General features: G+C 32.9%; 1 protein-coding gene across 1 annotated transcript in view; it reads left to right on the top strand.

The window, feature by feature from the left end:
• Positions 1-15579, top strand: part of Rfc3 (replication factor C subunit 3) — a 36028-nt gene extending 20449 nt beyond the window's left edge. The window contains exons 4-10 of the mRNA XM_078016120.1: positions 4061-4128; positions 5710-5807; positions 8226-8407; positions 9078-9214; positions 9303-9401; positions 13596-13665; positions 15291-15579. Coding sequence (XP_077872246.1) covers positions 4061-4128; positions 5710-5807; positions 8226-8407; positions 9078-9214; positions 9303-9401; positions 13596-13665; positions 15291-15482 — 846 coding nt within the window. The 3' untranslated portion in view covers positions 15483-15579. The remainder of the gene's footprint in view (positions 1-4060; positions 4129-5709; positions 5808-8225; positions 8408-9077; positions 9215-9302; positions 9402-13595; positions 13666-15290) is intronic.
• The last annotated feature ends 2347 nt before the right edge of the window (positions 15580-17926 follow it).

Genomic DNA, 17926 nt, shown 5'->3' with positions numbered 1-17926 from the left:
TGATTCATTTTACTGTCTTTCCAGTTCCCATCCCACCCCACCCCACCCCAACCTATTGTGAATCAGCATCTGCATATCAGAGAGAGAACATTTGTCTTTTGTTTCTGTTTTTTTTTTTTTTTTTTGGATTGGCTTGTTTCACTTAGCATGATAGTCTCCAGTTTCATCCATTTACCTCTACCAGCAAATGCGATAATTTCATTCTTCTTTTTGGATGAATAATAATTCACATTTTCTTTATCCATTCATCTGTTGAAGGCCTTCTGGCTTGGTTCCATAGCTTAGCTATTGAGTTGCTATGAATATTGATGTGGTCACATCACTATAGTATGCTGATTTTAAGTCCTTTGGGTATATGCTGAGGAGTGGAATAACTGGGTCATATGTTGGTTCTATTTCAAGTTTTCTGAAGAATCTCCCTACTGCTTCCAGGGTGTTTGCACCAATTTGCAATCCCACCAGTAATATATGAGTATATCTTTCTTTTTTCCCATATCCTTACCAGCTTTTATTGTTACTTGTAGCCATTCTGATTGGAGTAAGATGAAATCTCAGTGTAGTTTTAATATGCATTTCTCTAATTGTTAGCGATGTTGAACATTTTTTCACATATTTGTTGACAGATCATATTCTGTGAAGTGTTTGTTCAGTTCCTTTGCCCATTTATTGACTGGGTTATTAGTTTTTTTTGTGTGTTAAGTTTTTTGAGTTCTTCATATATCCTGGAGATTAATACTGTATATGAGGTACAGACAGCATTCTGTAGGCTCTCTCTTCACATTCTCGATTGTTTCCTTTGCTGTGAAGAGGCTTTTTAGTTTGATAAAACCTATTTATTGATTATTTTTTTTTTTGGCAGCAGAAGAGGGTGTTACTGGGGATGAAGTCAGGGGCACTCATCCACTAAGCCATATCTTTAGCCCCTTTTCTTGTATTTTGTTTAGAGACAGGGTCTCACTGAGTTGCTTAGTGCCTCACTTTTGCTGAGGCTGGCTTTGAACTCATGACCCTCCTGCCTCAGCCTCCTGAGCTGCTGAGATTACAGGCATGCTCCACAATGCTCAGCCCATTTATTGATTCTTGAGTTTGCTTGTGCTTTAGGAGTCTTGTTGATGTTGAGGAATTTGGTTCCTAAGCTGACATGATGGAGATTTGGGCCTACTGTTTCATCTTGTAGGTACAGGGTGTCTGGTCTAATGCCTAGGTCCTTGATCCACTTTGACTTGAATTTTGTGCAGGGTGAGAGGGGTCTAATTTCATTTTATTGCATATGAATTTCCAGTTTTCCCATATGGGAGGAATTTTTAATCAGGGTCATATATGTACCTTTTGTCCTCTTAGTTGTGCCTAACGTGATTTAAGAATGAATTTCACAGACGTACAAGATTGAGAGATAATAATATAAGAATGAACTTGCGATGTACAAGATTGAGAGATACAAATGTATAGACCTCACAATTGTACACCAAAGTCATTTATGTTAGAAAGCATGAACAACAGGAGGTTTGCTGTAAAATGGACAGGGAGAGAGTCATTTTGGTTTATCTGGTAATTATCTAGTAAATAAGAGGATGTTGCAAATCCTCTTATTTACTAGATAATGAAATAATCTAGTAAATTATTTTTTACTAGATTATGAAAAAATGAAACTAGAAATCAAATTTCTGAAGTTCATTTTTTCTGGAAGCAGTAGTGGAGATGAAAAGAAACTGTAATTTTAATAATTTAAATGTGGAATCAAGTGACAGTGGAGCAACTGACTGGGAAAGGAAACTTGAGGCATTGGAAGATTGAAAGGCTTCCCATAATTTTGCTGTGGTGGAGTTTCTAGGTTTGTACCATTCACTGCATTGTCATGCTCTTTTCTTAGCGATGGCATTTCAGATCTAGTTAAAATGTCTCCTCTCTAAAGTGCTTCTTCCATGCATGAGAAATGCTGTTTATTCTGTGAGCTGTAGTTTATACTTTTATAGTACTTTGTTTTGTCTAGATTATAGTTGTTCATATATCCTTACTTTGACAAGATTGTATTTGTTTTGAAGTTATGTAGGGAACATGCCAGATTGGTTTTCATATCGTCTTCATAGCCCCTGATGGAATGTTTTATACATGTTATGCCTTGAAAAAAAATGAATGCTGAATGTAGATGGTATTTATTAATAGAATCTTCAGGAGAATAAATGAGTTTTAGGCTAATATTGGTTAGCTTATGTTTAGACAGATCCAAGGTTGAGGAACTGGTGGTGCATCCTGACATAAATTCTTATAATATTATGTAGGGACAAATTTAGCAAGAAAACTGGAATCTTTAGGGGGGAAAAATGACAAAATCTTAACAGAAGAACAAAAAACAAGAGCCATCAAATAGAAAGATGCAACATGTTCTCAGATGAGAGATTCAAAAGTGTGTCTTTTCTCTAAGTTAATGTATAAATTTTAATGAAATTTCAATTTAAGTCAAGGATTTTTTTTTTAAATTATTTGAAATGATCCTCAAGTCCACATGGAAAGAAAACAATTCTGAGACCAGCTAACCTAATGATAAAAGAGAAGTTTAATGGAGTGGGGTTTGCATTACAAAATTGTAAATCATATTTGACAACTAATATAGTGTATTGACATGTGAATAGAAAATGTGACTAGTGAAAATGAAGTGAGCCTGGAAATATGCTGGAAAGTCTATTTGAAAATGGTGGAAAAATGTGACCCAGCAAAATGTGTCGTCATAACTACTTATCGATTGGGAGGAAAACAAAGTTCAATTTCTATGACATACCATTTATAAAGATAAATTCCAGGTGATTGATGTTAAAACAAAATGCTATATATTTTAGAATATGATAAAGGACTTCAGACATAAAATCAAAGGAAAAAAAGATTGTCACAGAATATTTGAAAGGAACATTAGGTAAGAGATTTTAAAATTGACAATGGAGAAAAACAACCTGGTAGAAAATGAAATAAGTAGTCAGTTGACAAATATGTGGCCAGTTTGACCTTTGAAAGAGTCAAACAGATTGTACATTATTTATTCAAATTGGCAAAAATTGAAAGGCATATTAAAACCAACTATAAATGGAGAATGTTGAGTAAGGGTGTTGGTTGCCAGTGGAAAAGTGAATTGTTAGATCTTTTTTAAACAGTGGTCTATAGATACACACACAACAAATGCAAAAAAAACCCAAAATGGCCATCAGTATGCCCATCAGCTGTTGATACCCATCTATAACATATCAGTTGTCTGGGAGGAATTGCCAAAATATATTGTTACCTAGAAAAAGCCATAGAGGTAAGGGTATGACTTCCTCTTTCTTTTTGTTTTTATGTTTTACAAGAAACACCAACACTGTACAAATAATTGTGCTTTATTTTTGTATTAACATGGAAAAAATCGTAAAAGAATATATTTAGATTGTTAACAGTGATGATATGGTGATAAATAAAGATTATTTGGGGATATCTGAAGGTAAGTGTTAGATGAAGGCTCAGACCTGGGTAACAGATTCCGGATCCAGGCAGGTGGAAGAATATGAAAGACACAGTTGGAATAGTCGACATTCTTTATTCAGAGTTTGCAGCAGCTCCTCCCTCCAGCTCCAGTTCCATTTTGCCTCTCCAGTTCCATTTAGCCCATTGAGCCATTTCCATAGGTCTTTTTTATATGCAGACCAGACAGAGACAGCACATTGACAGTCAACTACATAACTGAATGCATGATCACAAGCACATGTTTCTGACCTTGAGTACATTTGCTGAATCAGGAAGTTCATGACCTTGGCTACATTCTAAAAGCAGCCCACCCAGAAGCCTCACCATGGTAGGAATTATAGCCATCTTTAGAACTGCCCTACACACAATATAAACAGGATGTATGATGTGACCCAGTTGATATAAACATGTTTGCACATTAAGAATGGAGTTAGTGAAGTTACATTAATATTGGTTATATCAAGTACTGTTGTTTTAAACAAACTTCAATTGTTTGTATAATAAAAGAAAAACATGAAATAGCAAATAATAGATGTTGAAAAAAATCTTGTTTTGTTTGTTTTGTCCACAGACTCCATCTAAAAAGAAAATTGAAATCAGCACCATTGCAAGTAATTATCACCTTGAAGTTAATCCCAGGTAAATTGCTGCTACTAAGCATTTTTAAAAGAATGGTTAGAAGTAAGCAGTTTTTAGCAATAATGCTTTCATACTTTTTTTTTTAAAGATTGAAACTCTCAAAATAAAATTATATGAATGGAAGCATAGTATATAAAACAGATTAGAGTGACGCTATTTTTTCTCAAAATGTGGAGCCTAGTACCTTCCAGCTTCACTGCCTCTGTCAAGATAATTTCAGTAATATATTTTAAGTTTTCTTGCTTTTCAGAGTTCATTGTTAGTAAAGTTTTGTTAAATTATATTGATTTATTCAGCATTCATGAGCAAAGTATGTCTAAAAATTTGTAATGTCTGGTTTAAATATTTTAGAAACTGAACTTGGGTTGCCAGATCTTGCTTTGTAACTTCTTGTGTTTCAGCTTCTTGTTTAGAGAGTATTATGATAGTCTACTAGCCAATGTGGTTTTGTCTGTCATGAGATAATAAGATTAGGATCTTGTTTAAAACTTGTGCAGCATTGGAAAAGTTGAGTAAACTTGCAAGGTTCTCTGGTGCCGGATGTGATCTTAAAAGAGAACAGAATGGAGGACCTTCTCCGCCAGAGGCAGCCTAATGGTAGAGAGGCAAGAATGAAAGTCCAATTCAGTGAGCAGGTGGAGACAAAGGGAGAAGGAAGTATGAGGAATAGTCTAATTCTACCAGGATTATGATACTTAGTCCTTAAAATAGCCCTAACAGATAGCTATTATAATTTTCCCTATTTATGTCAAAGAAAACTAAGAGAAATGAGATTTGTTGGTAATTAGTCTGATCATAAAAAGTAGAAAGGGTTAATTCTAAAGAAATGGGAAATGTTCTGGATTTTTGGCTAGAAAAATAATCACACAAGAGGCAATCTAGGTGTGCTTATCTAATTAAATTATAATGACTTGGGGAAAAAACTTTGTGGTTATTTGGGAAAATAAACTAAAGCTAATTATTTTACTCACCTCCTTTTTTTCTTGTGAGTTTTTCTGAATCAAAAATAGTCAGATATTAAGCTGATTGTTTTTCAGTGTTTGAAATTAATATTCATTTGGCTTAATTGAACCAGATGACTTTTGGGTATGAGAGGTGCTTTATTCAAGAGCCAAAGCAATAATATGGATGAAAATGACAAGTGTGTGCCTTTGATAAGTCAACAATAGTTTGTATCTTAAGCTTCACTTGCTTATCTCATCCTAGTAAACCCTTTAATCTGCTCCTTGCTACTGCTAGTAACAGACTTACCTAGGGCTCCTTCTTCCAGACCTTAGCTATTTGGGGGATAGGGACTATGAAAAGGCATCAATCACATTTCTGTTTCAGAGTTATTTTTATATTTTGATAGTTAGGGGTAATTGAGAAATTACTATAATTAGGTATTAACTTTTCAGTAGTGGGTACACAAGTGTTAGTATTTCCCAGATTGTTTCTTAATTATTATTACTCTTCTTAAGTAACAGTAAAAAATATTAAGAACATGGTTAGTGTTTTCAGTGACATCATATTTTCAGTGATACAGAAGTGTAATACTTCTTAAATATTTATATATGTGGATATTACTCTTGTTTTATGTAGTGATGCTGGAAATAGTGACCGGGTAGTAATTCAGGAGATGTTGAAAACAGTGGCACAGTCACAGCAACTTGAAACAAACTCTCAAAGAGATTTTAAAGGTATGTGATGAAACCTTGCTTTTTATGAAGCTGCCAAACATTAATAGTCTCTATAGAAGTCAGCAAGATAGGCATGACTCCTGTATTCATGGGAGCTTGTAGTCTAGTGGAATTGAATTTTGTGGGAATGAGGATTATTTCTGGTACCTACTTGATATTTTGGAACAAGATGAATAATTTAAAAAACCTATTATATCTCAAATAAGAAATTACATGATTTTAAAGTAATTATGACCACAGTTTTATGTTCATTATTAACTGTTTTGATGAAGGGGGTCCGGTGGGGTATATGTTGGGGGGAACAAACTAGCTATAATCCCATCATCCAGAAACAGCTACTATTAACAACTTGGTCTTTGCTTTCTAGTACTCTTTCTATATATATGCATGCAATTCTTTTTCATAAGATTTAGTGATGATAAATATGCAGTATTTAATGCTTTAAATGGATTTTGCCAAATTCTTTATCTGATGAAAGAATCTGTACATTTATATTAACACTGTTCAGGAATATCCATTTCTTCTCAACATTTAATCAACACTGCAGATAAATATTTTTTATCTTTCTCAGTTTGAGTGGAGGAAATAGTTCTTTGTTTTTCCTTCAATTAGTGTGATAATTTTTCTTGTTTCATTGCTTATTATTATTTTGTAAATTGCCTGTATTTAAAAGTAAACATTTATGGATTTATTTTTTATTCCTATAAATGGAAACTTTTCTTGTATTTTTTATTTATATGACAATTATTGATGTTTTATCTTAATTTTATATCCTGTTGATAACATTTCTAATGTGTAATAATCTTCATATTTTTGTGTTTTTCAGATATATATATATATATATTTCAGATACACACACACACACACACATATAAATATTTTTTTCTCTTCCAATTTGTAGGACTTTGAATAGTTTTTCTTGTCTAATTATGTTGCCAAGTATCTACAGTACAGTGCTTCATAGTAATAGAGCCCGTGAACATACATGTCACAGTTCTAGAAGGAATGCCTTAGTATTTCCCCGTTTAGTTAGTTGTTAGATTTTGACAGATGCATTTCTTACTTGGTTACACTGTATTATTTTATACAGATATACTATTGTTCCTTGCTTACCAGTTATTACTTGGTTACTATCTCTAGGATCACCACATAAAATAAAAATAATGGTGTGTATGAATATAAATATTTAGAAAATTCTGTGCTTTTAATCTGATAAGAATTATGCTGAAGTTATATTTTAAGAAATATGGTTAAAATTTTAAATTTGAATCAGCTAACAATTATAAACCTTTAAAGTGAAATGTTTTAGTCATTAAAAACACAAACAATATTCCAACATTCAATTAAAATTAGATTTACATTACTAAAATTTATAGACCTGTTCTTACATTTAGTATTATATTTTAAAAAACAATATTTAGGTAATAAGTTTAGAAGATGGTTTAATTCTTCAGTACTCAGAGATGTTGTTCTGTTTCTATATTTTTTTTTCTTATAACTGAATTCAGCTGTGATCCTTTTCCTGTGATCATTTTTTAAAAATGCAAATATGTTTTCCTGTATTAGGAAGAAGGAGGACTAGGAGGCCAGAGAGATTTTCTAGGTTTGGGACTCTAGATCTGTCGCTTATTTTATTTTTACAAACTCTACTCCCTGTTTTCCTCCCTGCCACTTTTATTAGCATTCTTTCCTTTGTCTCTTTCCTGTTCCACTCAATTGAGTGCTGTTTTTGGGATTCCTCATTGTGGAGCCTTATCTTAGTAGGGAACTTTGTTTTGTTTTCTTTACAATCTATGTCTTTGTCAGATCTTACTGCTTCTGCATTCCCTTGGTCTCATCCATGAGTTGGGCTCTATGGAATCTGCCTCCTAATTCAGATTGCTGTTTCAAATTGTCCCATGATAATTTCCAAGTGTTGCAGGCATTTTGGGGGTTCTCCTGTCCTAATGGCTGACAAAAGATTAGTGGATTCCTGCCACTACCTTCCACCAAAGTGCTGATGCTCTGAGGGTCTTTTCATTTGTAGTTGCTTCTTCTTACTTGCTTATATTTGAGTTCTTAGGTAAAGTTTGTCATTTAGTTTGAAATAGATGTTCCTGGAATCATTAGTTATTCTGTTTGTTTTTGAGGGGAGATTCATATGCCACACTGCTGCCACTGCTGTCTTCCACATTAATTTATTAATATAATGAACACTAGAAAAATTGGATTCAGTCCCTGCTTACATACTATTCCTGAACCACTGTAAGGCTGATCCCAGATTGTGGCCAGGTGGGAATCTTACTCTACAAGCATACAGATATTTTTATGCCTTGTTGGCTATGTTTCTTGAAACAGCGCCTTCCAAAGTGTATTCCTTAGAATTTTACATCCCTATCTTGGTAAAATTTAAGTTTGTCTTGTTTCTGTTTGACTCAGTGGTATTATTGACAGAAGTTGACAAACTCACCAGAGATGCTCAACATGCTTTGCGCAGAACCATGGAAAAGTATATGTCCACCTGCAGATTGATCTTGTGCTGCAATTCAACATCCAAAGTGATACCACCTATTCGTAGTAGATGCCTGGCAATTCGTGTGCCTGCTCCCAGCATTGAAGATGTATGTCAAGTTAAACTTATCAGAAAAAATTGAGTTCAAATTCTCTGATCTTTGTATATATCTCTGACATATTTTTTTTTTTGTTAAAACCCAGTGAAGTATATCAATAATTTAAGAACAGTTATGGAAAGACCTGGATGTAAACCATTAATAGATGTAAATATCAACATATATAGTAGTGAATACCCACATATCAATATATAAAATATGTTCCTTAAACCATCTCTTACCTTAAGTAGGCTTTAAGAATTTTACGAAGCTAGATATGGGTTAATTACTTATTATCCTTTACCTCAAGCTGATTTATTTGATTGTAGTAGGAAATTTAAAAATAGAGGAAATAGATTTTGCAAGAAGATGATGTGGTTATGCCTGAAACAGCATTGATGCATATTATTTCTCTTTGCAATTCTTAACAGTGTCAGTTAAAAGAAAATATTGATTGCTCACAGTAAGCAGCTTTCCTTTTGTTAATAGATTTTGGAAGGTTTTATACAAAATAGGGAGAATAAAAGACGTTGTGTTAGATACAATTAGTAAAGTACCTTTACAAATTTCACTTGTGAAAATTTGAGGAATGATACAATTAAAAAGATGTAAAAGGATACTATCAATAGAAATTATCTATGCTTTTTGACAGACTGCTCATGTTTGTTAATTTGACTTACAGATTTGCCATGTGTTAACTACTGTGTGCAAGAAGGAAGGTCTGAATCTTCCTTCACAACTGGCTCAGAGACTTGCAGAGAAGTCCTGTAGAAATCTCAGAAAAGCCCTACTTATGTGTGAAGCCTGCAGAGTACAACAGTGAGTGGAAGGGGCAGTTACTGCAGGAAACTTCTGGGAAATACGTACACTTCTGTTTAATTTATTGGGTTCTCTTTTTGTTGTGTAGATATCCTTTTACTGCAGATCAAGAAATCCCTGAGACAGATTGGGAGGTGTACCTGAGGGAGACAGCAAATGCTATTGTCAGTCAGCAGACGCCTCAAAGGTAAACAGTATGAGGTGGTGATAATAGAGATTTGATCAAGATAGTTCAGTTAGTGGCTCTTTTATGCTACCACCATGTCATTTAGAGATATAATTAGATCTTGAATCTAAATATTGAACTTTTAAATAAATGTTAGAGTTTAATTCTAGAAATGCAGTGGTTCAGAATAGTTGGTTTGGCGTGTAGATAAGCTGTTAATGTGTAAAATTTGGTTTATATGTAAATTAAGTAAATCTGGGAATTTTTAGTTGTCCTTTTAGACTCTCTGATGACTTAAACATCATTTGTTTGGCTTTCTAGTATTGAAAAAAATAATATGTCACTTTGAAATTAATGCAAATGTGCCAGAAAGACATCAGACTTTTTTTTAAATTTTAAAATATATTTAACTTTTATTATCCACATAAAGACTGTAATTTTTCATGAATGTACAGATGTGATTATATACAGTCTGTCTATCTTCAATCTTTTTCCCCCTTTTGCTTGGCTCCTCAGAGACTAGTATATATCTTTCCATATTTTATATTTTTCTACTTGTTCATATAACTGTGAAAGTATGTGGGGATTCTTTTTAGTTATTGCTTATTTTATAAAAATGGAAGCCTATCTTCATACTTTTTTGTAAATTGCATTTCTTAATGATACCATGTGGAACTCCTTCCAAGTCATAGCTGTAACTCATTTTCTAAAGAAATTAATAGGCTTTATATTTTTAGAGCAGCTTTAGGTTTCCTGAAATAAGCAGAAAGTTCCTAGATGTTCCTTCATCCCTTTCAATTTCCTCTACTATTGATATCTTGCATTAATTGTGGTATATTTGTTATAACTGACAAGTCAATATCAATACATCATTATTAATGCAAGTCAGTAATTTAAATTAGGGTACAGTCTGGATTTGGGCAAATGTGGGATGTGATCCACCATTATAGTATCATACAGAGTAGTTTCATTGTGCCAAAAGTCTGATGCCCTCAACCCGTATGTATGTCCATTCGTCCATTTTTTAATTTTTTATCCTAAGCAACCACTGATTTACCCCCCCCTCCCCCCGTTCCTTCCTTTTGGCTTTTCTAGAAATTCACATGGTTAATACTATGTATAACCTTTCATATTGGCTCTTTTTAAAATTTGTTCATTTTAGTTTCACTTGACAGTAGAATCTACTTTGACATATTTATACAAATATGGAATATGTATTATTCTAATTAGAATCCCAGTCTTGTGGATATACACAATGTTGAGATTCACTGTGGTATATATACATAGGAAAGTTATGTCAGATTCATTCCACTGTCTTTCCTATTGACATCAGACTTCTTATCCTAATTTAGCTAGGTATCCTTGAGCAGCTAACTTCATTTTTGAGTTTCCGCTTTCTCATTTGTATAATGAAGATACGATTTTTTATTATTCTGTCAAGGATACTTATGTCTTTGTTGTAAAGAGCAAAAGAGATTGTGTGATACTGGTTTGAGAACTAAAAAAACTTCTGTGCTCATGCCTAATGATGGATTCTGTTAAGAATAATTCTAAGAATATACCATTGGTATTAGAAAGTATTTTTTGACACTAATTGTGCAAAGTTTTTTTCTATTTACTTCTGTGGATTTGTTATTCAGTGATTGACTATACTGAAACTCCTCAGTCACTGGTTGTTTGATTTATGATAGTTTGATTGAGAAAGACAGTCTGCACTTCTCCAAATAAAATATGACAGCCTTAAGGCCCACTACCTTTGTAAAGTATGGAGGAGGTTCCTCAGGCTTGCTGAAGCAAGCCTGTTATCCTCATTGTGTCAGAACTGAGAAACCATCTTTGAACTTTAGCAATGGTCATTGATCACTTTTAGAGTACAGGATAGACTGAGTGCAGTCACTAGAACTCAAGATTCTCTGGTTGAACTGAAATTAATGACATTTCTTTTCTCTTCTTGGTTGATACATCTGAAGAATACAGATTTTTGTAAGAGAATATTCAAAAGGATTCAAACATGTTTTGACATGTCTTAGTAGCCTTTAACTTTCATATAATATTTCTATACTGAAGGTGGCTTTCTTGTTTTTGTTATGATTTTAAAGAAGATAAATTGATAGTAGAAGTTTCTACTTTTAAGATTTTGGTATAGAAATTTGATAATTTTCGGATGTACTTTTAAAACTTTGATTATTGTTTTGCCTAATTCTTCCAGCTGCTGCTACCCTTTATTCCAATCTTCCTAACAAGTATTGGCAGCTTCTAAATTAACTTGTGCAAGAAGTACTGCTCTTTCCTGTTTAATCTAATAATTGTGGGAATTGATTCTATTGTGCTGAATAAACAGAAATTTCCCCTAATTCCTGAAAGCCTTGGAGCTGGCCAGAAATACTGGCACAGGGTAGTGTTATTTTAATTATTGTCCTATGCAATCCCAAATGACTTGATTTTTTGACCTTTAGTATTACTATAAATGTTTGCTGTCTTGATTCTTGTTTGCTCTGTCTTAAAATAGTCATAATTTTTGAATTTGAATAGTTTATATTTAATGAATGATATGTCACCTCTTACACTGTTTCCTCACTTAACTCATAACAGTTCTAGGAGAAAAATGTTATCATCTTTGCTTTAGAGATAAGAAAACAGATTTAGTCAGATTAACTTATACAGGAACATTCAGTTATTAAAAGGCAGAGACTTACTCTAGAATACCCACGATTCTTTGGCTAAAGAATTTATACTCTTAGTCACCTAGAACCCATCAAAAAATAATGACACAAACATAGTAAATTTAGAGTATATTAATTTTTAGAAACTATAATACTAGAAATTAACTCTAACATGAGATACATATTAACATGCATGGATATACACAATATAGTTATAAAACAATTGTATAGGTAAATATATCCTGAATTGACTTTTTGGAAATAAGCTACGTGCATATATTAAAATAATTTCCTATCATGATGTTTGTTTTATTACTTATGCTTTAATAATCAGGTTTTATTTTTGAGATACACTAATGTGTCACTGAGCGATCCCAGGCATTTGAGTTAGGCATGTATAAAATGCTGCCTCAACTCCCTGAGTTTTAATATAATCGTAGTCTCCCTGAACTTCAGGTTCTTTTCAATAAAAGAGCATGTTTATTGTGAGGAATAGTATATTATAGTGAAGCTACTTCAGAACAAGGTGTCAAATAAATGCTTAGCACACATTGGAAAGATGTGGACTTTGGATTAGATGGAACCATGTTCAAATAATGCTTTGCTGAGGCTAACTTTGTGAAGTTACTAAACTGTTTCATTTTTTCAATAAAAAAATTGAAGATAAAGTTTTTCACATAGCTGGTATGAGAACTGAATTAAATTATTTGATGTATACATAGCAGGTATCCCCAAAATGTTATTTCTTTTTTAAATTTTTATTTAGTTTTAATGTGTCAGAGCTTTATATTCCTAGAGTCTCAGAAAAAGGAGTCTGAACTTGAAGAAATTTTTTATCAGTGATTACCCTGATTTATCTGAAGTATGGACCATCTGTAGTATAGTAAAAATTCAGAAGTTTTCTCTCTTTAGGATAAGTAAATATTTAGATAAAGATAATTATTTTAAGTGTATTGAGAATTTTAATGGTTTTTTTTCCTTTGTTCTGAAATGGCATGTATGTATTTATTTATCCTTTTGCTTTCTGAAATGTTTTGAGAAGGGCCTGGCATTAAGGACTCAGAGGTTTAATGTTCATATTGACTTAGCTTGTTTTGTACTTAACCTATAACTTCTTGTCCTCCCTCTTTTGTGGAAGGATTTCTTTGTGTCCCTGCTATATTGCTTTGTTCCTGTGTAGTCTAGGCAGTCGCATATTTTCTGCTTATGTTGTCTCTTATCACTTGTGTAATTGCTAATGACCATTTTCTAGATATTTTAAAAAACTTCTGTCTGTAGTAAAAATATGAACATTAAATTTCTTGGTGTAGTACCACCCTCACCATTCCTGCAGTCTTAATTTCTATCTGGTACTTTTGTGGTTGATATAATAAACCTGATTATTACTCTATTTTAAAAGACTATTGTAATTTCTTTTTAAGTGAACTGAAATTAGAAGTTTTATGTGTATATCCTTAATGTGATGTGCTATTTGAAAAAATATGTGTGTATTGGATTGTTAAAATTGTCTCTGATTTTCATCATAAAATAGCAATTATTTTGTTTTATATAGGCTTCTCGAAGTTCGTGGAAGGCTTTATGAGCTTTTAACTCATTGTATTCCTCCTGAGATAATAATGAAGGTAACCCTATTTCAGATCTTGAACTGCTTATAAAATTTGGATTTTGGGTGTGTGAAAAGAGGGCTTTTCAAAGTACCAATATAAATTGTCACCCCTTTTTCTCCATTTCATTAATTCCACAGATATGTATTCAGCTTCTGTATGCCAACTACCATTAGGGGAGTGCTAAAGAAGGGTGGGGAGGAGACCTGCCTTTGGGGAAATTATGTTCTAGTAGAGTGAAAGAGGAAACAAGTAAGGATTTTAGAATGTTATAAACGCTATAGAAGAAATAAATTGATGCAGTGATAATAATGGAGGATGTCCATTGATAGCTGTTCTGTGGAAGATACTTATTGCTTAAACTGAGACTCAGAAGAATAAAAGGAAACAACCATATAAATAGCTGGGGGATAAGAATTTCAGAGAGCAAGATTCAGGGTACCTTGAGGATGAGGTCGAAGATGTAGGCAGAGTCCTATTAGCTAGCAAAATTTATTAGTTGCTAGATATTAGAAAATAGAAAGTTTGTGTTTATTAAAATTAAATGGTGGTACTTCACACAAATTCAAATGTTACTAAATATACAAACTAAAGAGTAAAGCATCTATTTTTCAATCTACAAGCATTGCCACTTTAAACAGACATCTGTTCTTTTCATAGAGAAACAAGTATATGTGTGTGTGTAGTTTTCTAAAAGTTTTTGTGTTTTCTCCTTTGTTTTTATTCAGCAGTATAGCGTGATATTGCTTAATGACTTTACAGATTTGCCTTATTCTTTTTAAATGGATGAATGGTTTTCTTTTGTATGATATCAGTTTTTTTGAGTGTGGCTTCGATTCGTGGAATATTAGATTGTCTACAGATTATTATTATAAATAATGCAACAGTATGTATCATTGTAGTATATTTGTTCACCCTTCTACAATTGCATACAGATGATCCTCCACTTACTATAGAGTTATATCCTGATAAATCCACATGATAAGCTGAAGATACTATGTATTAAAAATGTGTAGCAAGGCATGGTGGCGCCTAGTCCTAGCCACTTGGAAGGCTGAGGCAGGGAATCACTTTAGCATACAAGTTTGAGACCAGCCTGAGTAGCATAGTGAGACCCTGTCTCAAACAACAAGAACAACAAAATAGCATTTAACACATCTAACTTACAGAACATTTAACAATACTATAGAATATTGGTTATTTACCTATGTGATTGTGTGACTGACTGATAGCTATGGTTCATCCTCCTTCTCCTGAATCTTGAGAGAGGATTATATTGCATATTGCTAGCCCAGGAAAAGATCAAAATTCAAATAATGGTTTCTACTGAATATGTTATTCCTTTCACACCATCATAAAGTGAGAAAAAACCCCAAACAACCATTTAGTTTTAGTTGGGCTGTTAGAAGTCAGAGGTTTCCATGGAATTTAATTTGGAATTTGGTAGGTAAGCACCACACTATTATTTCAGAAGAGGTATAAAGCTTTTGGTTTTAAAGTAAAGCTTCTGGTTCACAAATAGATTTCACATATATAAAAAGCATATTTAAGTTTTACTTGTTTTTGTGAATGAGAGAGATGAAGCATGTTTGGCTAATTTTAAAAAATTATTACTTTTTAAGTTACTAATTATTTTTCTATAGGGCCTTCTCTCAGAACTTTTGCATAATTGCGATGGACAACTGAAAGCAGAAGTGGCCCAGATGGCAGCTTATTATGAACATCGTCTACAACTGGGTAGCAAAGCCATTTATCACTTGGAAGCATTTGTGGCCAAATTTATGGCACTTTATAAGAAGTTCATGGAGGATGGATTGGAAGGCATGATGTTCTGACTTCAGTTAGTAATTCTTCCATGTATTTCTCAGTATCAGCATTTACTCGTAATTTATATTAGAAGAATGTTGTGTAAAATAAACAGACTTAATCATATATATTTTGTGTTTTTTTGTAATTCCTCTTTGAATTTACTAATCATTATCATTTTCCTCTACATTAAATAATCGCTTCTATACTCTTGAAATATATTGAAAGGATACAATTAGAAACTTTTGAGTCTAGGAAAATTATTTTAATTTACTTTAAACATTAGTTTTTCAAGTATGCAATATCAATCATTCCATTCTCTTTCATCTAATCTCTTAGGTGATATAGGAGACTTATACAATAAGGGAGCAAAGATAATTTTCTCTTTTTTAGACTGCTGTTTTTGACTACAGGGTACATGGTACTTTGCTTGGTAAATCATTACTTTTAATCACATTATCCCTTAACAAAGAACTGTACTTTTGTAGAGAATATAAAAATTCACATACAGCATATGTACACCCTTTGTGTTGCCATGTGGTGCCTTGCATTGCCTTGGAAGGCCATCATCAGATGTGACCCGTTGGCCCTGTATTTCTGTAATCATGAGATAAAATACACTACTATATGAAGTTATCCAGCCTCAGGTATTTTGTTATAGTAAAAATGGATCTATATATCAGGTGACAAATGCATGGTGGTATTCCCAGGTTTTAACCAAATATGAAGAGCTTTTCAGAAATAAACATTTTTCAATTTGTTGTCTTGACTTTGATCAATTTTGTCCCGAATTGGTTGTTTTTTTTTTATAATTTTGTTTACTTTTATAATTTGCTATGGAGGAAAAAGACCCAGTATCTTCCTGTTTTTATTAGAAGTATATTTTTGCTGATTCTTCATTACTTTTTGTAGATTAAGATTTCAATCTTGTTATTTTCCTTCAGCTTGAAAAATTTTCTTTGGCAATTCTTCTAAGGCAGGTCTGCTGGTGAATTATCAGGAATTTTGGGGATTTTTTTGGCCTAAAGTGGTTTTATTTTGCACTGTTTTGAAAAGCATTATTTAACGTATTTATAATTTTAGTTTGATAAGTTTATGAAATGTTTTCTCTGTAATTTGCATCGTGAAGAGTCATCCATAGTCATTTAAATCTTCTTTTTTGTATTTGTGTATTTGTGTATGTGTGTACATGCATATTACATATACACACACATAAGTATGTGTATATATATATATATATTTTCACCCTCCCCCCATAGCTATCTTTTTTGCAACTTCTCTTTGATTACTTCTCTGATTACTTTCCAGAAGTTTGATTGTTAGGTGTTGGTATGATTTTTCTTTGTGTTCATCCTACTTTAATACTGCTTTGAGTTGGTTGAACTTCTTAGATTTGTGAGTTTATGTATTGAATTTGGAAAAGTTAGCCATTTTCTTCAAATGTTCTTCTGCTCTCTCTTCTGAGACTCTAGTTTAAGCAATTTGACAGTGTCCTATAAATTATTCTTTTTTTCCCCTAGCCTTTTTCTCACTGTTCTTCAGTTTATTGTCTTCAAGTTTACTTATGTTCTCTTCTGCATAATCCAAAGACAATCCCATGAAGTTTTTATTTTAAGTATTTGAAATTTTAAGCTTTGGAAGTTTGTCTTACCACTTGGATTATGTTTCTTATTTTCATTCTGTTTGTTTTTCTCCCAAATGTATTGGACATATATTTAATAGCTCTCGAAAAGTCTTGGCAAATTTTACTCTATCTGTAAATCAGTTTCTGTTGACTAATATTTTCCTGATTGTTGGTCAGATTTTCTGCTTTTTGTACATGCCCTAGTGTTTTTTTGAATATTGGCTATTGTGATTATTACATTGGAATATTACATTATTGTCTGAATTCTGTTGTCTTTTTTGTTTGTTTTAACTGTTAAGCTTTGTTTTGGCAGGCAGTAATGTGCTTGTTACTTTCATATTTTTCATGTTTGTTTTTAAGCCTTATTGGGGTGAGCCTAGTAGTATCCTTACTCCCTAGGTTTGCTTAGGCATGATTATTTCTGGGGTCTATTGAATGCTCCAGAAATCAGTCAGACCTTTGGTAATTGGAACTCAAATGTTTTCCAGCCCTGTGTGAGCTTTTTACCCAGTCGTTTCCCTTTTTTTAACATTTTTGTTTGTTCCTTTGTTTCCTTGCCTAGCCTTGTGATTCTTAATGCATATGCATCTGATTAATCAGCCAAAGATACAAGGCAACTCTTAGCAGATTTCTGGAGAGTTTTCTATATAATTCCTTTCTACAGAGGAAATGCACTGCATATGCTCTGCATACTCAACCATCTCAGCTTCTCTCTGAATTCTCTTTGCTTCTAAACTTAGTGTTACTACTGTTCTTTGCTTGGCTTTTCCCTTTCTACTCTGTATCTGGAAACGGCCTCCAGGTGGAAAGAAGCAGGGTGATTGTAGACTTTACATCATAGGTTTCTTT

The sequence above is a fragment of the Ictidomys tridecemlineatus genome, chromosome 6 (assembly GCF_052094955.1).
Source record: "Ictidomys tridecemlineatus isolate mIctTri1 chromosome 6, mIctTri1.hap1, whole genome shotgun sequence".
In the NCBI taxonomy this organism is placed as follows: Eukaryota; Metazoa; Chordata; class Mammalia; order Rodentia; family Sciuridae; genus Ictidomys; species Ictidomys tridecemlineatus.
This window is presented reverse-complemented; position numbering and strand designations above follow the sequence as displayed.